This window comes from Phocoena sinus, chromosome 6 (assembly GCF_008692025.1).
Source record: "Phocoena sinus isolate mPhoSin1 chromosome 6, mPhoSin1.pri, whole genome shotgun sequence".
NCBI lineage: Eukaryota > Metazoa > Chordata > Mammalia > Artiodactyla > Phocoenidae > Phocoena > Phocoena sinus.
This window is the reverse complement of record NC_045768.1, coordinates 67094205-67121960: the sequence shown is the minus strand read 5'-3', so window position 1 is coordinate 67121960 and position 27756 is coordinate 67094205. Positions and strand designations below refer to the sequence as shown.

Genomic DNA, 27756 nt, shown 5'->3' with positions numbered 1-27756 from the left:
AATATAGGGTGGGAGATCCAGCCCCTATCCCCCCACAAATATCAACAATTAGACAGATATCCACAAACAAAAATAACTCTGGAAGAGCTCAGGAGTCTACTTAAGAAATTTCAGCAACAAACACAGTGGAGCAAAAAACCTGAGAATAACTCCACACAAAGAAAAAGAAGGACAGTTTCGTTTTGCCTGCATCATCACATACCCCAGGGTGGCACTGCTCAGTGCCAAGGGGGAACTGCCCAGTTCAAAAGAGTTCCCTCGCTGGGAAAGGGAGAATGAGGTGAGGAACCAACTTCTCCAGTTTTTCATATCACTGCATGAAGGACCCACTTCAGTTTCACACCACCCAGAGACTGACAAAGCTAAGACAAATAAAGACAGGTTGGAGCAAGGAAGAATGCCTGGGGCTCCCAATATCAGCTACGCAGCAAGAGCAGCTATGGTTTACAGCTCTGTGCAGGATCCCAACAGCTTTCGCCACTGAAGAAACCAAAGCCCAGGACAGCTGCCATGAACCCCCTGCAGATTTCACCACTGTGATTTCCCCCCACAGGTTTCCACCTTCACGGATGCCACCTGACTGACTCCCTCCCTGTCCCCAACTGGACCCTCCAATCTGCACTGGAAGTCAGCTTGGCCTTTGCAGCTGCATGAGTGCAAGATGCCAGCCTAGACCCCTGCAGCTGATCCACTGCCGTGCATGCATTTGGGGCTAACCCCTTTAGCTGTGGACCAGTTCGCCACTGATCTGACTCCTGTCACTGGCCTCCAACGACATGCAAGTGCCTGTGGTGAGGCCCTGTAGCCATAGAACTACATGTTGACAGCTAAGGCCCCCACAGCTGTTTGTGGGCCCAGATCTGGTTCTGTATCCTCTCACTGGCCTGCACCGCTGGGCTCACCTGCAGCTAGCCCCTCCACCTGAGCAGCTGCACGCCAACACCCAACTCCTGTCACTGGCCTCTTCTGCCATGTGGAACCCTACATTAAGCAAAAAAAAAAAAAAAAAATCTCAAAAAAATAATCTAACTTTACACCTCAAGGAACTACAAAAAGAACAAACTAAACTCAAAGGTAGTAGAAGGGAGGAAATATCAAAGAGAAGAGTGGAAATAAATAAATTGAGACATAAAAGACAATACAAAAGATTAGTGAAACTAAGAGCTAGTTTTTTAAAGAGATAAACAAAATGGATAAAGTTTTATCTAGATTTACCAAGAAAAAGAAGAGAGGACTCAAAAAAATTAGAAATGAAAGAGAAGATATTACATCTGGTACTACAGAAATACCAAGGATCATAAGAGGATACTATGAACTATTATATGTCAACAAATTGGACGACCTAGAAGAAATGGATAAATTCCTAAAACATACAACCTACCAAGACTGAATCATGAAGTAACAGAAAATCTCAACAGATTAATAATGAGTAATCAGCAATCAAACACCTTCCAACAAAGAAAAGCCTATGACTTGATGGCTTCACTGGTGAATTCTACCAAACAAAGAAAAATTAAAGTCAATTCTTCTCAAACTCTTCCAAAAAATGTAAAAGGAGAGAACACTTTCAAACTCATTTTATGAGGTGAGCATTAACCTGATACCAAAGCCGGATAAGGACACTACAAGAAAAGAAAACTACAGGCCAATGCCCCTGATGAATATAGATGCAAAACCTCTGAAAAAAATACTAGCAAACTGAATTCAACAACACATTAAAAGGATCATACACCATGGTGAAGTGGGATTTATTCCTGGAATGCAAGAATGAGTCAACATACACAAATCAATAAATGTGATACACTACATTAAAAGAATGAAGGATAAAAATCATATCATCTCAATAAATGCAGAAAGGGCATTGGACAAAATTTAACATCCTTTCATGATAAAACTCTCTACAAACTGGGTATAGAAGGAACATACTGGAACATAACAAAGGCCATATAATACAAGCCCAAGCTAACATCACACTCAACAGTGAAAGGCTGAAACCTTTCCCTCTAAGATCAGGAACAAGAAAAAAGTGCCCACTCTCACCACTCCTATTCAACACAGTACTGGAAGTCCTAGCTAGAGCAATTAGGCAGTAAAAAGAAATAGAAGGCATCCAAATCAGAAAGAAAGAAAGAAAATTGTCTCTGTTCACTCATGACATGATCTTTTATAAAGAAAGTCCTAAGGGCTCCATCAAAAAGCTGTTAGAATTAATCAACAAATTCAGTAAAGTTGCAGGATACAAAATCAACAGACAAAAATTAATTAGTTGTGTTTCTATACACTAAGAATTAAACATGTAAAAAAGAAATAAAACAATCCCACTTATAGTGGCACCCAACACAATAAAATTTTAGGAATAAATTTAACCAAGGAAGTGAAAGATCTATACACCAAAAACTACAAGACACTGATGAAAGAAACTAAAGACACAAATAAATGGAATGATATCCTGATTAAAAGAGTGAATATTGTTCAAATGTCCATTCTACCCAAAGCCACCTAGAGATTCACTGTAACCTCTATCAAAGTTCCAATGGCATTTTTTAACAGAAATAGGAAAAAAAACCCAAATTTGTATGAAACTACAAAAGACTGACTAGCCAAAGCAATCTTGAGAAAGAACAAAGCTGGAGGTATCACATTTCCTGACTTCAAACTATATACAACTCATATAACTTAATAACAAAAACCCTAATAATCCAATTTAAAAATAGACAAAGGACCTCAACAGACATTTTTCCAAAGAACACATACAAATAGCCAACAAGTTCACGAAAAGGTGCTCAACCTCACTAATCATCAGAGAAACGCAAATCAAAACCACAAGATATCACCTCACACCTGTTGGAATGGCTATTATCAAATAGACAAGAGACAACAAATGCTAACGAGGATGTGGAGAAAAGGGAACCATTATGTACCATTGGTGGGAATGTAAATTGGTACAACCACTATGGAAAACAGTATAGAGGTCCCTCAAAAAAATTAAAAATAGAACTACCAGCAATCCCACTTCTGAGTACATATCCGAAGGAAATGAAACAGGATCTCAAAGAGACATACGCATTCCCATGGTCAGTGCAGCATTAGTTGCACTAGTCAAGACATGGAAGCAACTGAAGTGTCCATCAATGGATTAATGGATAAGGAAAACGTGGCGTGTGTGTGTGTGTGTGTGTGTGTGTGTATCTCTGGATACACACACACACACACACAGGATTATTACTCAGCCATGAAAAAGAAGGAAATTCTGCCATCTGTGACAACATGGATGGACCCTGAGAGTATTATACTAAGAGAAATAAGTCAGAAAAAGATAGGGGCTGAGGGGTGGGGAAATGGGATATTGGTCAAATGGTACAAACTTCCAGTTATAAGAACAAGTTCCAGGGATCTAATGTACAGCATAGTGACTATAGTTAACAATACTGTGTTGTATACTTGGAATTTGCTATGAGAGTAGATTTTATATGTCCTCACCATAACAATAACAATAAAATGGCAATTATGTGAGGTTAAAGATGTGTTAACTACCCTTATTGTAGTAAACATTTCATAATATATACATGTATCAAGTCACCATATTGTATAGCTTAATCTTATACATTGTTATATGTCATATCTCAATAAAGTTGGAAAAAATAGAAAAAAATCATAATAGAGTAGATCAGTACCAAAGCATTAACAATTGTACCTATTAAAAATAAAATTATAATGCTCTACAAATGTTCTCACTAAAGAAGCAAGAAATTTATATGCCCAAATCATCATACTAAATCTTACCAAGCAAGTACATATTGATAATTAAATGATTTAAGCTTCCGGCTAAATGTTGTTCTTTGGCTGGTATTTATTTATCAGCTAACAAAAGCCATCGAGAAGATGGAATTGAGCATATGACTCTCACATACAAGCACATTAACAAGCCTATATCAGAGTTCAATCAAACTGAGCAAATACTTCTAGAAATTTCCCTTGTGTGTTTTATTCAGTTATTAGGAGAATTTAAAGCCTGAGCTCTGCCACATATATCTAGCCCAGATGCTCAAAGCACTTGATTTTACTCCAGGGCAAAATTCCATATTCAAGACTAGATCTAGAACAGATGGCCACTCCTCTTCTATAATCTGGTTGTGCCCTATGCACAAATGAAAAGAGTAAAGGGAACACAGATTCCATAACATGGCCAGAACAAACATTATTACTATTAATACTACTAATAATATTTATTAAATACTTTTGTGTACTTGATACCCTAATAAGCTCTGCACAGAATGAGTCCTGGTGATCATAATGTTCCATGTAGGAACTATGCACATTCTTTAAATACGCTCGTTAAGCAACGTGCATAGCTCTTGCCTTCACAGAGGTTTCAATCTGAGCAGTGATTATGTGTCCTGTACCATTCTTAAAGCAGATGTAAAATCAATTCTTCAAGAATTTAGTGAGCCCTATTATGTGCCAGTACTTTGGGTAAATGAATGACAATACCCTAACTTCAAGTTGACTATAATAATCTACTTGAAACAAAAAGAAAAATATGAGAGTTTGCAGTTATGTGTTAATTTATATGGTATATACAATAATTATTCAGGAGATAAATGATAGGCATACTACTAGCTGACACTCAGATAACACTGAGCATATTGGGCAATGTTTGAGCTTTATCTACGTTAACTTATTTAAATCCTCACTTTAGGTATGTCCCATCTTTACACTAATTCTATAGATGGGGAAACTGAGACACAGAGGATTAAGTCACTTGCCTGAGATAACAGAACCAGAAACTGGCAGAGTAGGGCCCTTTCCCCTTAACCACAGAGTTAAAGAAATGATTCAGGAAAGAGGAAGGCCCTGAGCTAAATTGGAAGGATTTAGAGCGAAGAGCAAAGAGAGAAGGATATGTGAAGGAAGAAGGAGAACTTGAGGAAAGGCAAGACTGAACACAATCTGGGTGAAATTTGGAGAGTAGTGGGAAAAAAATTAGATTCTAAACAGAATAGGGTCAAATTATGGAAGGTCTTAAATTTTTAAAAAGGTGAAAGCTGAGCTGTAATGCAGTAGTATTTAGGACGTCACTGATGGTATGTCACTGAAGATGGCAGCTCCTGAGCATTTCTGCCCAGTCCTAGGGTGGGCTATACGTGTGAGGAAGGGAAGGATGACAGTAATCTCCTTCTTCAGACCCAAATATCCAGTCTTTGCCAATGTTTCTGGTTTGGGCATTAGTTTGCTTTTGGCCCTTTATTAGAGAAATGGATTGAGCAGTAGAAGTGGTACCATTATCAAATACATATTGACCCTAAAACAAAGTTAAGTAAAACAAATGTCAAATTACCATTAGAAGTCATGAGTGGTAAAAGGTGCTATTAAATACCAAACTGATAAATATTTTGTTATATAGATTCAATCCATAAAAGCAATGTTGGGCTTAAAAAAAAAAACAATGTTTTCAAAACAGTATTAATGCATAATATCACCTAGTTGTTATATGCAGATTACTGGGCCTCACCCCAACCAAGATTTTGATTCAATAATGCCCGGAATTATGAATTTTATTTAAATGTAATAGAATCTGTTGATTCTAATGCAAGCAATCTAAATACCAAACTGAAACAACATGGAAAATTTCTGAAAGAGTAATAAAAATATTTTATCCATATCTGCTATCATTCTCTACTATAGGACCTTTAATATGTTACTCAGATTAAAAAGTCATGAAACCATGGCAATCCTGAATTTATCTACTAGGACATCTATACTCTATATCATTGTTGGTGAAATATATGAAGGATTAGTATGTTACTCTCGAACAACTAGAGATTAGACATTCACTATATCATTAAATACTATTCATATCCTTGGACATGAATAGTAAGAAGTTTGTTTTTTAAAAGATAATTTTTGCCAAACTACTCTATGTGAAGAAGTACACCCATTACATTATCATAAAGGTCATGAAACTTCATCAAGTCTATAATAATCAGATATCTAATCACAAAGTTCATTTTTCTATTTTAAAAACTTCTGGTTATCAATTCTTTTTTAAACAGGACACGTTCAAGGAATACTTTAGGAAAAACCATAATTAGCATTTGAGTAAATCTTATACATGTGCATTTCATATTTTATATATTGGCTAACAGTACAAAAAATGCAACTATAAGCTGAATATAAAACATGGAAAACAAAGGTTTATGAAGCTAAAAGTCATAATAAAAATAGATCTATATCATGAGTAAAATAATGACAATATTCAATGAGAGTGCTTATCATAAGTTAAACAGTGAGACTATTCAACAAGCATTTGGAAGGAATGACATTTTAAATCTGGAAAAGGAAATATGATTAAATTAATAAATTTAAATTAATACTCTGCAATCATTTAGAGTCCTCTGAGGCAAGCATTACTGGTCTGACTTTATACCATTTGAAACCTTCATTGAAAGAGATAAAATGTTTTATTCCATTCATTTTGTAGACATTTTTTAAATGAGAAAACTCCCAAGGTATCTATGATTTCCAAAGAAACGAAGTAAGGGATTTGTTCTAAATGGGGTACTATTAACACTGGCATAAAATGCTGTAAGCTGTTATTTTTAGAGGAATAAAGAAAATGGTACTATACATAAGATCCAGTTATTTGCCATCTTATATTCAACTTATAAGTCCAGGAATGTTAATTCTTATAAATAAGATCAATACCTAAGGGGGTAAATGATTTTAGAACACTAACATATTTATATATATAATAATTATATATGCAGCAAGTTTAGTTGAGTAGTTCAAATAATAGTAGGGTTATTTGAGAAAGAAGACAGTAAGTGTTGATGTTATTTTATTCCATAGAAGGACATTTAAACTTTAATTTTGTAAAGATTCCATCAATTAAAAATATTTATATATTTAAATAAGTTTCTACTGTTATGATAGGCAAGTTTTTAATAATATATGCCAGCCAAAGGAACAAGTAGCAGGAAGAACTCAATCTCATCGAAGATTGGTTTAGAAAAAAAGAGAACATTGCAACTTCAGGAGATAAAAGGGGGAAAGTAAAGATTTACCCTCCCACAGTAGTCCAATTGTCTTAATTCTTATTTTTAAGGGCCAAAAGGGCTTTTATTAAAATTTCATATTCCTAAGAGAAATTCAGTTTGATTAGTTAGTGATCATTATTGCATGCCATCTCTTTGCAAGTCACTATGGTACATGCTGTGGAGGTAGAGATTAATAAAACGTGGTTCTTGACTTTAAGGAACTCATCATAATTTATATAATGGAAACAGATCCGTTTTCTGACTATAATACGAGGCAGAATAAAAGGCACTAAACAGGGGTACAAATAACTCACAGTGGGATTGAAAGGAGTGGAGCAATCACCAGGTTCCCCCCCTCAGTGCCTCGTATCTCTGAAACTAGAACTGTTCCTCCTGAGTTTTTCCAGAATAGTTAAGGGAGGAATACTGGCTGACCATGTGGGGCAAAAGTACAGGCCAGAGGTCTAAAAATTCCTTATAAAGACTTTCAAACAAAACACCCATTTTAGCCTGGTATTCTCCTCTCCCCCACCACCCTTGGCTTTGGTGGTTCCTTGTGCAGCCAATGCCAGAACCGTTCTGGGAGTCTTCAGTGGTCAGATAATTTCCAGATGGTACACCCTTTGTAGACACTTCAGCTTGTCTTCCTTTTGTCCTGCTAGATCATTTACCATTCCTCTATCCATTCCATGTCTGATAGGTCATGGGCTGGGGTGCAATGTCTCTTAAGTTCAATTATCATGGAGCAAGTTTCTGGTTGTTCTTGCTTGGATGATTTTTAAAAGGAGAGTGGAATGAAAATGACTCAATTCTTTTGTCTTAATATCTGTCTTGGGACTTCCCTGGTGGCGCAGTGGTTAAGAATCTGCCTGCCAATGCAAGGGACATGGGTTTGTGCCCTGGTCCAGGAATATTCCACATGCCGCGGAGCAACTAAGCCTGTGCGCCACAACTACTGAGCCTGTTCTCTAGATCCCGCAAGCCACAACTACTGAGCCTGAGTGCCACAACTACTGAGCCCGCATGCCGTAATTACTGAAGCCCTAGCACCTGGAGACCATGCTCCGCAACAAGAGAAGCCACCACAATGAGAAGCCTGCACACGCAATGAAGAGTAGCCCCCGCTCACTGCAACTAGAGAAAGCCCACGTACAGCAACGAAGACCCAACACAGCCAAAAATAAAAATAATCAAAAAAACAAAAAACCCCCCCACCTGTCTTGATTATGTGATTACCACAATTTCATAACTAAATTGACATTAAGAAAAGAATATAATAATAGAGTGGACATTTTTAAACTCAAGCTATAAAAACAAATCTTTTATAGAGAAAATTTGAACAGTGTGGCAAGTAGGGGAAGATGTTTTGTGGTTTAGGAAAGCAGAAAGGAACTTAAACGTACTTCCCAAATCATCTGAAGTAGGCCACTGCCCACTCTGCCTGAAGTAAAGTACAAGTTAGTAAAGCACAAAGAATTCAAACCTTCACAAATATGGTGAACTCTTCCACTTTCTCATTGGCTAGCAGCAATTTCTTCTGTGCACCTTCTAGGGCCTGCTCACTTTGCATTGCTAATCCTTGAAGATGCTTAGATGCTGCTGTTTCAATTTCTGCCATAGCAGATTCAGTCTCATTTATTTTTGATATGAGGAAAGTAAGCTTGAGATCCTGCAAAAAACCAGTAATCATAGAATAAAAAAATATTTCTTAAACAGATTTGGATGTTAGTTAGAGATGTCAAATAAGGAAAGGGTTTCATTACTCTCTCTGTATCTTGTATTCATTTTTATTTGAGTAGAATTGATGGTTGTTTTTGTTTATTTTCAATGAATATCCTGCACACATATTATCATATATTTATCATCAAAATGAGTTTATGCTTTTTAAAAATTATAAATCACTAAAAACATGGAAGCCATTTTAGACCGAAAGATTTCATATGTCAAATGGGAGTATTTAATTAGCTTATAAGTTTAGGTGGACCTAAAAATTTATATCCACTTATATAAATGCCAGTTAACAATAGTTTTCATTTATTAGAAATTATCAAGACAAGTCAATCTGTCTCTCTAATACAGCATTACCTTTAATAGTAAACAAATTCTTAGTGTTTTATGTAGAGATATAAACGTTCTTTGCAGTTATCTGAAACATTTAAATAGCTCATAGTAGTTTTGGGGAGAAAAAAAGGACAACTTTAAAAATGAAAAAGACATTGTTATGGTCCACCTCCAGGCTAAAATGTCCTAAAACCATACCTTTTTTTCTAACTCCTCTTTAGTTCTCTGATACATCTGTTCATACTGTGACTTCTCTTTTACAGCGACACTAAGTCTTTGCTTTAGTGAATCGATTGATACCTTCTTGTTGGAACACTCTTCAGTTAATGTCTTCACCTACAATAAAAGCATGAAGGTAATTATTGGTAAAGGCATTCTAGTTCCATATTGTGTTTGTTTCAAATGGAAACCAAATGAATACATGAATAAGTCTAGTTTATTTTCTCATAAATGATATCAAGTATAAGATTTGTAGAACTCATACTGTGAATGAGACTAACAATACTGAAATCAATAGCAAAACCCCAAAATTGCACAAAAAAGCATGAATATTGGTATGTGTAGCCTTCTATCTAATAATACACAATTAATTTTAACTATATTTCCTTTAATTACTAACCTAAACTTCCTTAAGTAGGAGATGGTTGGTTTTTTTTTTTTTTTCCGGTACGGGGACCTCTCACTGTTGTGGCCTCTCCCGTGTGGAGCACAGGCTCCGGACGCACAGGCTCAGTGGCCATGGCTCACGGGCCCAGCCGCTCCGCGGCATGTGGGATCTTCCCAGACCGGGGCACGAACCCGTGTCCCCTGCATTGGCAGGCGGACTCTCAACCGCTGCGCCACCAGGGAAGCCCAGATTGTTGGTTTTGATTCTTAAATAAGCCAAGTCATGGATAATTTTCATTTGTATTCTCCAGTAAAAGTATAACATGTACTTTTTAGGATAAAATTAAATAAGTAATACAACATATTTATTATACATTTCAAAGAATAGCCAAAGAAAACAGTTTTTCTTTTTCACTTTAAAGCTATTAAAGATAAATGATTACTTACACAAACATTGTAAGACTACCTTAAATGATTATTGAAGTTAAAAAAAATGAGCAAAATTTTAAGAATAGCACTGAAGAAACCTCTACGAAGTAATTATAATTCATGTGGGTCTGTGGAGGAGAAAGAGAAAAGAAAATCTGTATGCATGTCTTGCTCATGTAAAATTTTCTCTCTTAAATCCATCTGAGCATTACTTACATTTTTATCTCCAACAAGGAAAGTAAGGGAAACGCTCTCTCTGGAGTGGATGACATTTAGTGAATGCCAAAGCACAAGCTGTTTTATGATTTGTTTTATGATTTGTGTAAATAGCAGCTTTAAAATTTTTTAAGCAAAAAAATATCTCTTAGTCAGCAAATCACTGATTTCTAGTTTGGGATCAGATATTATACAACTATTTTAAATATGACTCTTTTCCTAAGTACACTGAATTAAATGTATATAAGGAAAAAGTACACTTTAAAAAAAACCGTGGTGAGTACACTTTTTAAAGAACTGATAGTCATTGACTATGATATTTTTCATCTAAAATATATGCTTAATTCTATCATTATAAATAATAGCTTTAAATAAAAGAAAATCTGAATAAAATGGAATTATGTGTCCCAGAAATATTAAAGATTAAAAAAATTAAACTTGATTATCTTCTCATGGTATGTTTACAAATATAAAAAGGATGAATGACTATATTATGTGTGACCGTTTAGAGTCTTGAATCTTAAAACAAATAATGTACTTTCAGAGCAAATGATGTAATTATGTAACAATACACATACATTTTATGAATATTTGCTATACCTTTTATTAAGATTGAATATTTGAGTTAAAGTTAATACAAGGTGAAGTGATTTTTTTCAGTGTCAGTGAACATAAAAATTGATACCTTTTTTTCAAGATTTTCTAGCATTTCATTAATACTCTCATTACTTTCCAAATTTACTTTCTGTCGAAATTTCAAGTCCTCTATCAAATGTCTTTTCATGGTTATATCTCTCTCCATTCGAGACATCCTTGAAAGGGAAAAAAAGACACTTTATCAAGAGTGATAGAAAATACTTCAACAGTGATGATATCTTACATATTATCCAATGTTATACCTACTGTTAATTTTTAAATGCTATCTGATATTAGTGAAGCTGCAAATTAATAAAATAATTGCATGGCATAAAATATTGCTCTATTAATCATTTGAGTAAAATATTAAAATCTATAATCCAGTTGTGACTTGGTAATTACAGTATTATATATATATACATTAAAAAGAACTGAGACAAATTAATAAAATTTATGAAAACTTAAAATTATTATATTTATGTTCCATTCTTGCATTCTAAGAAAAATACAAAGCAATATTTAGAGATTATCAAAAATCACAACACCGGTAAGAAAGAATTCTATACTCTAATAAGCAAACATAAAATTTGATAATATTATATATTTATTATACATTTCAAAGAATAGCTGAAGAAAATAGTTTTTCTTTTTCACTTTAAAGCTATGTAAATTTAATATCATATGAGATTGAACTGACATATCAGTTCTAATTTAATATCATACAAGATTGAGCTGACATATCAGTTTAGCTTAAATTGATAACGCTAAGTATAAAATGATAGATGCAGTAACAACTACTACAATTACTACTATAAAAAGAACAGCTAACATTTATTGAGTGTTTACTATGTGCCAGTCACTGTTATAAGTGCTTTACATAAGTAAAGCACTTATAAGTACTAACTCATTTAATTCTAAGAACTTTATGAGTTAATTCTATTAAATTGAGTCCCAGAGCTAGCAGGTAAAGAAGCCAGGATTCAAAGAATGTTTCTCTAAAGTCCTCACTGGTAAACAGTAAGCAAGACTAACTCAATCCATAAATAAGCTTCAAGATAGTCTGTTTAAAAAGATTAACCAATCTTTTTGCCTAATAGTTTTATCTGTTAAGATTTTAAGTGATCTTCACTTATAACGTGGTATACCTGTATGTACGTGAGGTATACGTATTTCAAATTGTGAATGATTATAAACATGTTACAACTTCTAAGCTCTAGTATATCTATAAAAGATATAGAAAGGAAATAATTTTGATTCTGTGAGATAGAACATTTTAAACTCCTTTTTAGTATAAATATACAAAGTATTATAATATTTCATAACCCTCCAGTTATTTTAAACACAAACAAAACTTTCACTGTTTTTCAACCTTCGCTTTATAAGCTTAGGCATTAAATCCAATATAAAGATCAACCTATACATATATTTTTAGTCAAATAATTACTACATTCTAAAGCTTTCTGTTCATAGTCTTTCAGCCATTAGTTGATATTTATTCAGAACTAAATATGTTTAAGATGGAAAATCTAACTTTAACATTCTTACTCTAATTAAAAAATAGTAACTATCTTGCCATAAACCATGATATATGTAATATTCTTTAAACTTTCATCTTGTGTAGGCTTAAAAACGAACTAAGAAAGGCAAACAAGTTGGTATTGTTTCTTGGTGTGCAATGTTTAATAGAATTAGCCGCCACTAGGTGGCACCAAATACAATGGATAAAAATATAAAACACATACTTTTCATGCATTTCCTTTATGTGTTCTTCTTTTGCCAGGAGTTCAAATTTCAGAGACTTCAAGTTTGATGATTGTTTAGTGAGTTCATTAGTTGCATTCTAGGTTAAAAATACACATAAATTCAAATATGTCTTTAAATCTTGTTCTAAAGCAGCATAAATATAAATGCCATTTTCATGAAGATAATAAAATTGCAAAAATTATGGTTATAATTAAAATGAACATCTAAACATTTTAATATGCTTCATTTTGTATGTTCTAACAGAAATAACATGGCACACTAAAATTTTTATATAACATGCCAAAATCATAGAGGAACACACTCACATAATAATTGCAAAGAGTATATACCCAAAATACATTTACGGGAAATATGGATTTTGTAAAATGTAAATGTGTATGTGATTAATTATTTTTATGGTTTAGTAAGATCACTTAAAACTAATTCTGGATTTACTAATAACCTGTAACAGACTAAATATAGTCACAAAGCTTTGCTGCACCTCCCATCAAGAGGTGTAATCGGTCTCCCCACCCTTTGAATCTGGCCTGGCCTGCGATTTGCTTTGACCAAAAGTATGTGGCATATGACACTGTGCAAATATCAGATCTAGGCCCTAAATCCTTCTAGCTTGCATCTTTGCCCTCTTGGAATGCTGCTCTGGGATCACCTTCCAACAAATATAGAGGAAAGGCCATTTGGGAGAGTACTGAGGTACCCCAGATGACAGCCAGCAGACCAACTGCCAGCCTTTGAGTGAGGCTCTCTTGGAACTTCCAGCTCAGGTAAATCCTTGGTTAAGAAGAATGCAGGCATATGAGGGGACCCAGCAGACAGCAGCAAGAGACCTACCTAGGGAACCCACTGGATCATAAGAAATAATAAATTGCTGCTGTTTTAAGCTGTTACATTTTAGGATAATGTTAGATAGTGAAAGATAACTGATAAAGAAACTTATGAATACTGAATACTTCCTTACTTGAACTTATAAACAATATTAATTATTAAAGTATTTATACATAATTATTAGTTTTTCAAAGCAGAACACCTTTGTGGTATTTGTTGTCTGCGTGGCCTAGGAGCCAGAGTGTTAGGGACACCTAACTTTCAATTTTGACTCAAGTTCCAAGAAAACATGTACTCTGAGATATTATTTAGTGATTTGATATTTTGGTTTTTCTACCTGTAAGACAGCATTGACATACATTAATTCATTTGTTAAATTTAAAAAGTATTAAATAATATAAATAGAATAAAATATAACTTTAAAAATATTTGTAGTAGTTATTTTGCTAATTTTTCTAATAACTAGTTAATTGTTTCTATGAGAACTATTTCCAGGTTTGACTAACTTATTCTAAAAAATATAAATCTGAAAAGATGAAACCATTAACCACACAATGCAAATGTGAGTCAAATTCATCAGACAGACTTTAAATATCTCATTGGTATGGCATATATAAATTTCCATTAAATATTATATTAATTTTCTTAAAAACCCAAGGCTACCTCAACTTGGCAACTGTACTGAATGCTAAAAGTTTTGATTAAATTTTGTGTTACACAATCTAAATTTCCATCATATTTTACATGTTTACAGTGACATATGGTGTCTTATTTCTAGCATTGCCAGAGTAAGATGTTCCACACTAGTAAATTTACCAAAAAATTGAAGCTTTTGCTTTAATCATTAAACTTAAATTCTTTCTGGAATGATTGCTCATTCATTTAGAAATGACAATCCACAATTACATTAAGCAATAGTGATACTTTAATATAATGATACTATATTATAAATATTATCACTATATTAATTATGTTATATTACTGTATCTAATTTATTATCACTGTATCATTATATAATGATGCCTTTAAGAACTATTATGATATAAATGGCTACTCAGCCCTACTCTGAATGGTCCCAGGCTGCTGTTTTTCTAATTTTGTATTTTTACCTTAGCAATTTAATATTTTTTTCTGTCAATCTGTTGATCATAATTTCTTGATTCTCTCAATATTCCTGCCTAAAAACAAGCATCCTGGCCCTTAATATACATACTTTGAATTTGCTGCTTTTGAGGTGTTTTCTGCTGAAAAGTTAAACAAATAAACTCATTACAGTTGTATTAAAAAAAAAAGACAAAAGGCAGTAAATGAACCCTGACAATATCTTCAACAGAATAAATTAAGTGGATTTTAAGATAGCTGTTTGATTCTTTTATGTTTTTAGACTTAAGCCTGTTATTTTAGGTGCCTGAAAAATGCTGTAATTCTGATTTCTGGATAATTGAGGGATTACAGAATTATAATAAAGAAAACAATGCCAGCTTGATAAATACTTTTGCCAGACCCTCTAAGTCTCACAGTTATTTTGTTTAATCCTCAAAAATCCTTTTGAAGAGGGTAGAAAGGTATTCCTGCTCTAGACCTCTGGAGAAGCTAAGTAATTTCCTCAGTCAGGTCCCACACACAAGAAGTTACTGGACAAAAAATGATCAAAACCCAGGTCCTCTGACCCTTTTCCATTTCCTACAACATAATACTTATCTGCAGCATGACAAAATCTGGAGTAAAACACATATTTCAAAGATGTCATAATGGTAATAATCTATCTTGGTTAGAGCTTTCCTGTTTAAGTTTATTAAACACTTTAAAAATTTTTCAGAGCAAAATGAGTAAAAGCATGGATGCTGGAGCCCTATGGATTGAGTTCTAATCTCAGCTCTCTTAGTAGCTGTGTGACCTTGGACAATTAACGTACTCAGTTTGCTTAACTGTAAAATAGATATAATAACAGAATTTATCTCATAGGGTTGAAACGAGTATTTAATGAGTTAACATTTTTAAAGGGCTTAGAACTAGACTGGCAATAGATTATATATAAATTAACAGTAGTTTAAAAACTATTATTCTTCATTATTAACTTACTGGAAAACTGGAAGAGAACATGGTATATACGAAAAGGTATCCTTTCAACAATCAGGAGGTCAAAAAAAAATCACAAATATAAGTTGGAGTACTACTCAATCCAGATTGTATAAAGAACTACAAATTAAACTAAATATAAATAACTAATGTATATATCATTCACTGGAATTTATATGTCACTAACTATCTTATTATCTATCTATATAAAGTTGGGTTCCTTGAGGAAACACATCTAATATGGGTAAAAATGAAGACACAGAAATGCACATGAGCACTCTAATTTCTGAATGAACCATGTACATCTCAGAAGTACACCTAAGAATTTACATAGAAAAGTCTAATATTAATTGGATAAAATAAAAAAGATGGATGTAGACCTTTAAGAGATTCAAATGTAACCATTTTTGTTTTACTAGGCATAGAAAACATCAAGTAGAAAATAAGCTATTTCTCAGAAATTTATTATGTTAGCAATCTGATATCTGTTATAGGCTGAATTTTGTCCTGGCAAAATTCATATGTTTAAGTCCTAACCTCCCCTTCCAGTACTTCAAAATATATTTGGATAGGGCTTTTAAGGAGGTAATTAAAGTAAAATGAGGTCACATGGGTGGGCCTTAATCTAACATGAATGGTGTCCTTATAAGAGGAGCAATTAGGACACAGACCTCATAGACTGAGGGGTGACCATGTGAAGACACAGCAAGAAGGCGGCCATCCACAGGCCAAGGAAAGAGGGCTTGGAAGAAATCAAACGTGTCAATACTTCGATCTTGGACTTCTAAACCCCAGAACTATGGGAAAATAAATTTCTATTATTCAAGCCAGCCACTCGGTGGGATTTTTTTTTTTTTTTTTTTTTTTTTTTTTTGTGGTACGCAGGCCTCTCACTGTTGTGGCCTTTCCCGTTGCAGAGCACAGGCTCCAGACCCGCAGGCTCAGTGGCCATGGCTCACGGGCCCAGCCGGGAGCGGGATGTAGGATCTTCCCGGACCGGGGCACGAACCCCTGTCCCCTGCATCGGCAGGCGGACCCTCAACCACTGCACCACCAGGGAAGCCCTCGGTGGTATTTTGTTATGGCAGCCCTAGCAACCTCATACAATGTCGAAACAGAAATTTGTAGTATCAAGAGTATTATTTACTTCAAAGTACCTAGTCTTCCAGAATATTTCCATATTAAAGCATGAAATAAGACAAAAGTAAAGATTTACCCTTTTTGTCCCTATGCAGCCTGGTCAGTGTTCCGGGACTCCAGGTTAGATATGGACAATGTCACTTCAAACTTACATCAAGCATGATCTAAATTGCTTTAGGCATTCTCATTAGTCTCACCTTTGTAACTCGCACATTCCTTCAAAGTGAGAGAGATTTATATATGGGCAAAAACTAAGGCCAGCCTTACTTTTAAGTTGTTGACAGTCTCACCTGGACTTAGACACAATTCTTTATAAGCAAAAGGAACACTGGTCTTTATACTCACTCTCAGGTTTAACTTGATTAAACCAACTCACCTTTGCTCTATGCTTCTTCTCCTTTCCCCTAATTCCCTCCTCCTTCCCCATCTCCAACAAAGAACCACCAAGTTAAAACAGCAGCAAAATGTGTACAGGAAAGCAATTCTATTTATGTTGATACATTATTATGTTCAAAAAGAATTCTGTTCAGTGGCAGGCAGAGAGGAGTTGAATAGTGGAATAGAATGATAATGGCCAGTTTCCCTCGTCTCCTAAGTTAGGATTTCATGGTGTCTTGCTATTTTTTCAGAGAATAGTATTATAAGTTACCAGATAAGAATCTACCAGGCTAAAATAGAAAGATGAGATTGAATGTAGTATTAATAATTTAGGGATTATTTACACCATAATTTACCTTTATTAGTAGAATTAAATTAGAATTGATAGAAACATGTCTTTAAGGATTCAGTAACTTAATTAATGTTTTCATCTTTAATAAAATTTATAATCACCTTTAGTTTACACTGCAATTGCTTCATTTCCAAATCCATGCTCCTTGAAGGGCCAAGTGATGTAACTTGTATCCGTGGAACTGTTACCTGGGCAACTTCTTCAGCCAAACTTGTGATTTCGGATGAAGACTCCAATTTCTTTAGTAAATCTTCTTTTTCTTTCCGAAGCTCAGCCAAATCCGAATTTAGCTTCTTTTTAAAGAAAATAAATTTAAATTTATTATAAAAGTAATTACATTTAACCTAACAATTATCAGCATCAAATTGTACAGGTAGGAAAATGCTAAAGAAAAAAGTGACACTGATTACAAAAATAGTTATTATAAAAACTACAGAATTTCTAACTTCCACTAGTTTTTTTTTTTTTTTTTTTTGCGGTATATGGGCCTCTCACTGTTGTGGCCTCTCCCGTTGCGGAGCACAGGCTCCGGACGCGCAGGCTCAGTGGCCATGGCTCACGGGCCCAGCCGCTCCGCGGCATGTGGGATCTTCCCGGATCGGGATACGAACCCGTGTCCCCTGCATCGGCAGGCGGACTCCCAACCACTGCGCCACCAGGGAAGCCCCTTCCACTAGTTTTTGCTTAAGGTTGTAGGGCTTGTAAAGGTTAAAACAAAATAGACCAGCTGTACTCAATATCTTTTGGTTGGCTGGTCTTTACTCATGATGTGCTATTTCTTTGCCTTCATATAAACATGGGTGTGCCAGAGATTCACATATTTGATAACCTTGACTTCAGGGCTGATGTACTTAACTGGTAAAAGTCAAGCTGGAGCAGGACAGGATAACAGATGTTAGTTGTTTATTCCATTGGGTAGGTCTTACTACCCTATACAGCAGCCAAAATGCTTCTCATTTAGCAACAGAAACGTTAAGTCCAATTAGCAGAAGAGGCTTATTAGAGATTTAGTTCAAATAAATAGCATACAAACACATTCACTCAGTTTTATGCACTTGATTGATAGTTGACAAGTCCTTTTTGTAATGTTGAGGTAGATTGCACTAAACTCCTTACATTTAAATTTTTAATAACATGAACATTTTACTAAATGGCATACTGGTAATGCTTTTATGAAACTATAAAAGAAACCGCCTTAATGTTAGCCCCTTTCATTCACCCATCTGTAGTCAGCAGAACGCCACCAAGCTATAATGGCATAACAACTTAGAGATCCTTAAGAGGATAACTGCACTATTACTTTATTATTCCAAAGAAGCTTATAATAATGGTAGCTTAACATAAGGAACAATTATACAAAATGGTACTGAAGTCTCTCAGAGGTGGAAAAAATGCTTTCTTTGTTAAGAATTCTAGTTAAAACAGTAGAAGATGTGGCTAACATGTATAGTCATATATATACGGGACATAAGTTACTTAAGTATTAACACTATGTTTAAACACAATTTCTAAAAAGTATATCAATAAATCTGTAATTACATATATATTTGTGTATACATGTGTATACTGTTAAATATGAATATTTTAGATCATGAATTCAAAACTAGGGCTTGATATATTTGAGATTAAACTACGTTTTGGTGAAATAACAAGTATGTTTCGGTGAAAAAAAATTTTCTTTGGCTATATTGTAACCTATGATCTAAAAGCGTGTTTTTTTATATTTTTCAGAAAATATTCATCCCTGGATTGTCCCAAAGGTAACAAATAACATGGAAAATCAAAAGCAAACTCATAATTTCCCTAAATCTGAAAATCTTCCTGGTTATCATTCAAGGTTGAATACAGCTCCCTCCCTGTTTATTAATTCTCTGCGCCCAATCGTCAGGTTCTATAAATTATGTAATATTTCTCATATTCATTTCCTTCTGCCACTTTCTTTTCTTTTTTTTTTTTTTTTTTTTCGAAACGCGGGCCTCTCACTGTTGTGGCCTCTCCCGTTGCGGAGCACAGGCTCCGGACACGCAGGCTCAGCGGCCATGGCTCACGGGCCCAGCCTCTCCGCGGCATGTGGAATCTTCCCGGACCGGGTCACGAACCCGTGTCCCCAGCATCGGCAGGTGGACTCTCAAGCACTGCGCCACCAGGGAAGCCCCTGCCACTTTCTTAATGAAGACTCATCATCCCACTAAGACCACTGCAATAACCTTTCCCCTATGGGCAACCTTTCTCTACGTTCAAATCATCTTTTATACAACCTCCCAAGACAACACTGACCTGTTACTCTCTTACTCAAAACTCTTCAGGGGTTCCTCAGCCCAACAGAATAAAGCTCAGATGTGTGTGGTTATAATAAAGCTCTGTAAGATTTAACTTCAAACTTCAATTTGTGTTTCAGTCACACATCATCTGCAGTCAAACTTGTCTGCCCTTCCCCAAAACTTTCAGCCATTTCTACGTTGATGACTCTACACATGGTGTTTCCTTCTGCTGAAATCTCTCTCATGCATAAAGAGTAGCTTAGTATTTCCTCCTTTATGAAATCTTCTCTGCAGTTGTCTCCTTTTTTCCAACCAAGTAGCTTCTCCATTCTCTTAGCTTCCATAGCATTATGGCTGTTCCTCAACCATGGCCCTAGCAAAGGCTTGAGAGAGGACTGTGCCTTTGTTAACCTATGTATCCACCCCCACCCCCCTACCATGGTATCTAAAAGCAATGCTTTCTGTATACTAAGAAACAGAAGAAAGGTTTCAAAAATTCAAGTCTACCTGTTTGTCGCACAGATGGTGCTATAAACACACATATTGATTTCAGCTTTTATATATAATCTTTCTATTATTTTATTACCATATAAATTAAAATACACTTTTATTAGCAATGTAGTATTATTAAGCTTTTACTTAAATAGTATGCAGCAGAACATTTATCATCCTAAAGTTAATGTTCGGTATCTAAATTAGACTTTTTGAGATTTTCATTTGTTAAGACATAACTCATGGCTACAATTCTAGGTGGAATCTCAGGCAACACAGGAGACTAAATTTTAAAAAGTCTTTTAACATCTTTATTGGAGTATAATTGCTTTACAATGGTGTGTTAGTTTCTGCTGTATAACAAAGCGAATCAGCTATACATATATGTATATCCCCATTTCTCCTCCCTCTTGAGTCTCCCTCCCACTCTCCCTATCCCACCCCTCGAGGTGTAGACAAAGCACCGAGCTGATCTCCCTGTGCTATGCGGCTGCTTCCCACTAGCTATCTATTTTACATTTGGTATATATGTATATATGTCCATGCCACTGTCTCACTTCATCCCAGCTTACCCTTTCCCCTCCCCGTGTCCTCAAGTCCATTCTCTATATCTGCATACAGAAGACTAAATTTTGACGAGGATCTTTTCTTCCTGGTGGCTTCTCTCATTTGTTAAACTTGTATGCCATTAGATCTAGTCTTTCCACAGTGGCAAATCCTGACATTATAAATATATCCTTCATTGAGCAAAGACCAAGACAATAAATATATCTCTTTAAAAGATATGCAATTATACCATTCAATTTAATGGTATAAAAATTTAGTAAACAAAGAAATACTGAAATTATGGAGACAGTAAACCAAATGACTTGCAATTTATTAAAATGTAAATCATGCTTTGATTAAACTGTTTTAACTCTATAATCTTTAAAACATATTTCTGATGTTAATTATATATGTCTAGAAATGCTACAGAACACCTGTCAAAATAGAAGAAATAGACAAATCACACATTCTATCAGTTTCGAATCCTTTGATTATCCCTTAGCATTTTGGACAAGTAATTATGGCTCTATTACTAACTTCTCTCAGTTTAAGCATTCTATTCCTTAATTGAGAAGTTTTACAGATGAGACAAGAATGATAAATAATAACTTTCTTTTGTTTATACTTGGTATGGAATGTGAGACTTTTGTGGTGACCTTGTTAGAAAGTGATTGTGCTGTTGGGACTTCCCTAGTGACGCAGTGGTTAAGAATCCACCTGTCAATGCAGGGGACACGGGTTCGAGCCCTGGTCCAGGAAGATCCCACATGCAGCGGAGCAAGTAAGCCCACGCACCACAACTACTGAGCCTGCACCCTAGAGTCTGTGAGCCACAACTACTGAGCCAGCGTGCCACAACTAATGAATCCTGCACGCCTAGGGCCCCTGCTCTGCAACAAGAGAAGCCACTGCAAAAAAAAAAAAAAAAAAAAGAAAACAAACAAAAAAAACCCAGAGATGATGCTTGCTTACCTAGCAAAGGTAATCTTGAGGGCAGAATTTTTTTTTAAATCTGTGATAGCACTTGGTAAACTTTAAATTTACAGTATTATTGTTAGCATTATTAGCTTGTGGAAAATGCTACCATACAGAGTCTAAGAAGTGTCCTAAAGGCTGAGGACCTGAATTAATAAAAAGCTGTGCTATATACATACACACACACACAAATACCAAATAATTCTGTAATTTCTCTCATGACATAAACTTTACTTTGTCTTAAGTGACAGTTATTTGTTTGATCTTAACTTAGGATTCCCTACTAGGATACAAGTGCAGTTCCTCTACAATCTTTTTTTTTTTTTTTCTGTATGCGGGTCTCTCACTGTTGTGGCCTCTCCCGTTGTGGAGCACAGGCTCTGGACGCGCAGGCCCAACGGCCATGGCTCACGGGCCCAGCCGCTCCGCGGCATGTGGGATCTTCCCGGACCGTGGCACAAACCCGTGTCCCCAGCATCGGCAGGTGGACTCTCAACCACTGTGCCACCAGGGAAGCCCCCTCTACAATCTTTTTAAAATCGATTTCAACTTAAAAGTTGATGTCAATGAGAATAATACTAAGATTTGTATTGATTTAACCAAAGGTTATAAAATAGAAGTTAACACTATGAAAGTTTAAAATGAGACACTAGTTATTAATTATTTATTTAAATATAACATTGAAGAAGCGTAAGTCTCTGAAGAGGAAAGAACCCTCTAAGCAACTGTAAGAAGAAACATGGAAATATTAGAGAATTCATTATTCAGTAATGAGCATAATATATTCAGTAATGAAATATATCATGGTAGGCAGAATTCTTAGATGACCCCCAGTGGCCTATGCCCTTGTATGTGTGTTGGAACTGTGAATATGATAGGCTATCACTCCCATGATTACACTATTTGCATTATGCTATATGCAAAGGGATTCTGTAGATGTAAATTATGGTTCCTAGTCACATGACTTTGAGTTAATCAAAAGTGAGATTACCCTGGCTGGTGAATAATCAGGTAAGCCCTTTAAAAAAAAGCCAGGGGCTCTTTTAGCCAGAGGTAAGATTCTCCTGCTGGCCTTGAAGAAGTAAGTTGCCATGTTATGAGAGGACTACAGAGGGGGCTATAACGTTAAGGCCCTAAGGAAGACCTCAGGAGCTGAGACTGGTCCTTGAGCAAGAAAACAGGTACTTCAGTCCTACAACCACAAGGAACTAAATTTTCCCAACAAACACAGAAGCTTGGAAGAAAAGCCTGAACTCCAGAAAGAAAGGCAGCTTGGCTGCTTGTGATACTCTGAGCAAAGGATGCCACTAACCTGTGCCAGACTCCTGACTATGGAAACTGTGAGGTAATGTGTATATCGTTTCTAAGCTGCTAAATTTGTGGTAACTTGTTACATAACATGGAAAACTAGTATGAATCCCAGATTTTAAAAAGCAGCCCCTTTTTTTGAACTTATTCCTTTTTCCCTTATTGCCTCCCTACCTTCCCTTAAGCAAGTGTCCTGAATCCACAGTACATAGTTTGTACAACATCCTCACTCTGGTTTTTCTTTTCCTCATCCATAATTTTGTGTTTATTTTTTCAATAGCTCTAAAAAAACTGTTCCAGTTTCTATGCTAGAAATATAAATTGCCTCTTCCAGATCTGCATTTTGTAGTTTAATTGCCAAGCAAAAAGCCTCTGGCCAGAAGTTTCCTTTTGTTGCTCTCAACAGTAATCCCATGAACAGGGTAGATAAGGCTCCCTGGTTGTACTTTCCTTTATTCTCTTACATGGGAGTTCATTCATGCCTTTTGTTTATTCTGGGCCCCAACTTGATATTTTCTGCAAGATTTTGCTAGGTAAGATCTACATTCAGGACCTGACTCAATATCTGTGATTCATTCCTTTTTACATACTATGTGGTAGGCACTGTATTAGCTCTATATTTTCGATGATAAAAAAGTTATAATCCTTGCCTTTAGGTAGTTACCAGTCTATAACCTAGAAATATATCATGATAAACTACAGTAAGTGCTATGGAGAAACAAATCGGGGAGCTAAGGGAACTGCTGCTGCCTTCAAATCCTGTCTGGTAAATGCAAGTTACAGCCAGTTTCCTTCCGTGTACTCCTCCTGATTTGTTTTGTCAAAAGTTTCCTGGAAGCTCGATATAACATTAAAGGCCATGGCTAGATATACAATCATCCTGCTTTACAACTTTTACTCTAGAGAAGGCATCTATCAGAAACTGCTGCGTAAATTCAGGGCAGTCCTGATGAGATGGAGGGTCTCTTCTCCAGCAGGGAGCCTCGGTAAACATTTTAATGTTCAAGAATGAATTATCAGAAAAAATAAAACAGGGCCCGTGGAAAACATTCTTATAGCCCAAATGAAAAGAAGAAAAGGGTTTAGAAAAAAATAAAACCGGAAAGAATCATTTCCCTAATCGCCCCCCAAACAATATATTTTTAGAGACTCTCTGATCTTGCTGTCTCCAAAGAATAAAATATTCAACATCTGCCTATTCAATGGACATGATACTAGTTGTGTAAAGAAAATGGTTTTGAATGTTCAATGAGCAGTAAAGGAATAGGATGTGGTATAACTTTTCATTTCTAATAAAAGTTTGATTCCGACCTAACTTTTTTTTTTTTCCTGGACAGTAATGACTTTATAGCATTGAAAAACACTATTCAGTTCTCCTCATATATTTTTCACCACTGGATTAGAAACTTAAAATAATGAACCATTTAAAAAATTTGAAAATGTTCTTAGTTGGGATAGTGGGATCTGAAAAGTAGACACATGGAAATGCAAGAAAACCCAGCTTAACATGAGGGTGAATGTCAGGGTCACAGGAGCAGGATTTCTGGGAAGCCTATGGAGGAAATAGATGGTGGCAGAAGGATTCTTTCCAGTCCACACTGGGGCAAAGGTGAGATGTCAAATGTTAGAAAAGGTCAATAAGTAACCAGAGAAAGTGAGGGCTAGTTTCCATCTATAATGATAGTGGAGTCTCTTATTTTTCTTTCTCCTTTTGAAACCCAAAGGCCTTGACAGTCCAAGTAGGGAAAAGCAATCATTTATTGGGAATGGTCTGTTTCCAATTACTTCACCAAAATCTTTAATCTTGAATTCTGCATAGAACTGAGAATAGTGAATGAAATCATTTCATATTGAATACATAAGTTCATTTATATCTCACAATCAGTTTTTTTCTGGTTCACATTTAAGCAGAGGCAGCAATTTAAAAAATCCTATATTATGATCTTAAAAAATTATAACATAAGGATTTCGTTACCAGAACTAAAGCAAAAGAGACTGAAGAGAAAATTCTAGTTGAACAATATCCATGTAAATTCTATAGGCAAGACTCTCCTAGAAAGTCACCATGATCTTAATGATATTTCTCCCTCCTGTGGATAGTATTAATATTCTTTCATTGGGAAAATTTTTCTTTTACAAGGAATAAAACTGAAAGAAATAAAATTCTGCATGTCATCCATGTATGACTAAAAGCACAGTCACTTAATTAAAACATATGAGTTACAAAGAAAAGTACATACATTTCTAGGTCACTAGCAAAATATTTTCCATAAAAGTACTTATCTAGAAAGATAAATAGTTCAGATTAATAACCCTTCCAAGTTAGTAGCAAGTGTTTTAAATTTAAAACATGCATTTTCCTTCGTTATGATACCTGAGATATTCAAGAAAAAGAATTAAAAATTAAAAACCACCAACCAAAAAAAAAAAAAAGAAAAAAAAGAACAAAGATCTTAGGCAGAGGTGGAATTATTTATGTAACAAAATTTTCTTATGAAAAATATACTTAGTTACAACAACACTCATTTATAAACTATTTTCTGACAAATTCAGTTATTAAAAGCCTATACTATGTTTCACAAAATGTCAAGCAAATGAAGGTAATATAGAGGACTTTTTACTAATGCTTTTGCTAGTAGTTAGACTTCAGTAGCCTTTAGAGACCATTAAGTACCCTTTGGCTAATTGGCCAATGGTAGATTAATCCTCTCTTTATTCTAGCAGCACTATTTTAACACCCTTTACACTCTGTCAGTGTAGCGTCTGAATGACAAAATAATATTGTGCATGAATAATAAGCAGAAAAGTTAAAATAACATTTCATGTTTCACATGCCATACCTATGTGTCAGAAGAACTTTTCTTTTTAAGTCACTGACATTCAACTTTTTTAAACAATCTCATGTTGACATCTTACTGAGCTGAATCTTCCTAATTACTGCTAATTGCCTACCAAGAAAAAAACTCTTTTCATGAAGTGCAGTTGTCTAGTACAGATGAACCCAGCTCTAGTGTGCAGATTAAAGACAAAGCGTGACACTTAAGGTGCTACTTTGTTATAAGGTCATACTAAATATGGTTTGCAATTAACAAAGCAGTTTTTATGGTACTGAAAATGCCAATCTGTCCTGATGTGCTCAAATTAGATTCTATCAAAGAAATATGGATATCTGCATATGGATAAGAGATATGCTACTCTCATAACATTTACAAGGAGTAAAATTAATTCAATGCCCTTATCCTTTGTAATGTAAGTTCCAGATAATGCCCAATAATTATTCTGTAAATATGTCTGAATATTATTTCTCAAAATGAAAATCAACACTATTATTTCAAATGTCAAATTGTTTAAAAGAGCTTACTAATACTTTTAATTTTTAAAACAGCCCCCAATACTAAATACATTTAACATGTATCTTTTTATTTGTATTCATAGCTTTGACATAATAGGCATTTATAGTAACTATTAATCTATGTGATACTAGCAATATAGTGTGTTTCAAAATAATCTGAATAACAAAACTGATGAATTTTAACTGGACTGAAGTTAAACCACATTGCTTAAACTTCTGTTTCCACAACTACAGAAAAAGAATCAGCAAAAATGTATTACATGTGAAACTTGGAAAACTAACTAATACAACTGACTTTCAAGTATTCATGGAAAAACAATCAATGTTTGGTTTATTCATAGCAAGAACTGCTCAACTGTAGGTTTGTAATTATTTCAAATCCTCTACCGTAGTTACTAAGATAAAATTCCCCTTAAAACGTACATATCACATATTAAATACAGAGACAGATATATGTAACCAGAAGTATATCCAGAATAATTCAGCATTGTCACTATTATAAGAATTTCTCAATGTTCGTAAGGTAATATTAAGTTCAGTTTCAGCCCTCCAGATATTTGATGTACACATGGCATGCTTACCGATGACCATCAAGTTGCAATGCATTCCCATTCTGATTCCCTTCCCCAATAGAAATGCGAGAAGATGGCAGGGCCATCTGATGTCCTGAAGAGAAACTGAGCAATGTCTTTCTAAATCCCTCTTTTTCACTCTCTTTCTCCTGCTTTCTATTGCTTAAACTCAGCTAATTCGAAACAGAAATACCTATTCCTCACAGGTACTGTATACACATATTCTCTTTATGTTTCCTCTACCACTTTTATCAATACTTTTTTTTTCGGTTACTTAAGAAAAAAGAAAAAAAGAAATAAACATGCCAAATCACTAAAAACAACAGTTGGTGTTTCAGGGTGATATTAATACTGTATCTGTATCTACATAAAGAACAGCCATAAAATTTCAAGTGAAGTTACAGACAGTGATTGAGTTATCAGGAACAGAGGCTATCAAACTCTAGAATATCCGTAGAAGTCTCATGAAGTCTGCCTCATTCTCCCCAATTAAATTTGTTTTTCCTAAGCAATAGATTTCAATACTTTTTTTTTCCATCCTAGTGGGGTGATAATTGCTTCTTAATGCACTGTACTTTATTGCACAAAAAGGCCTTAGTGGACTGGCCTGAGGAAACTAATGCCCACATATATAGTATTGTTACTAAATGGAAGCCAGAGTCTAGACAATTAAAAACTGCTCATAATACTTAATTTTTACATAGACTTCAGAAGAAAGGCATCAATA

The 27756-nt window shown here is 34.9% G+C and overlaps 1 protein-coding gene across 7 annotated transcripts in view; it reads right to left on the bottom strand.

The window, feature by feature from the left end:
- The window catches only part of CNTLN (centlein), a 331161-nt gene that overhangs the window by 37563 nt on the left and 265842 nt on the right, over window positions 1-27756 (bottom strand). For 6 of the 7 annotated variants that reach the window (XM_032635110.1, XM_032635111.1, XM_032635112.1 and 3 more), the window contains 5 exons: window positions 17625-17816; window positions 12728-12825; window positions 11035-11161; window positions 9297-9434; window positions 8521-8706 (listed from right to left, as the gene is read on the bottom strand). In XM_032635110.1, the coding sequence (XP_032491001.1) occupies window positions 8521-8706; window positions 9297-9434; window positions 11035-11161; window positions 12728-12825; window positions 17625-17816 (741 nt within the window). Of the gene's footprint in view, window positions 1-7622; window positions 7907-8520; window positions 8707-9296; window positions 9435-11034; window positions 11162-12727; window positions 12826-17624; window positions 17817-27756 lie in introns of those variants that run through there. The other variant, XM_032635116.1, reaches the window with a different exon arrangement.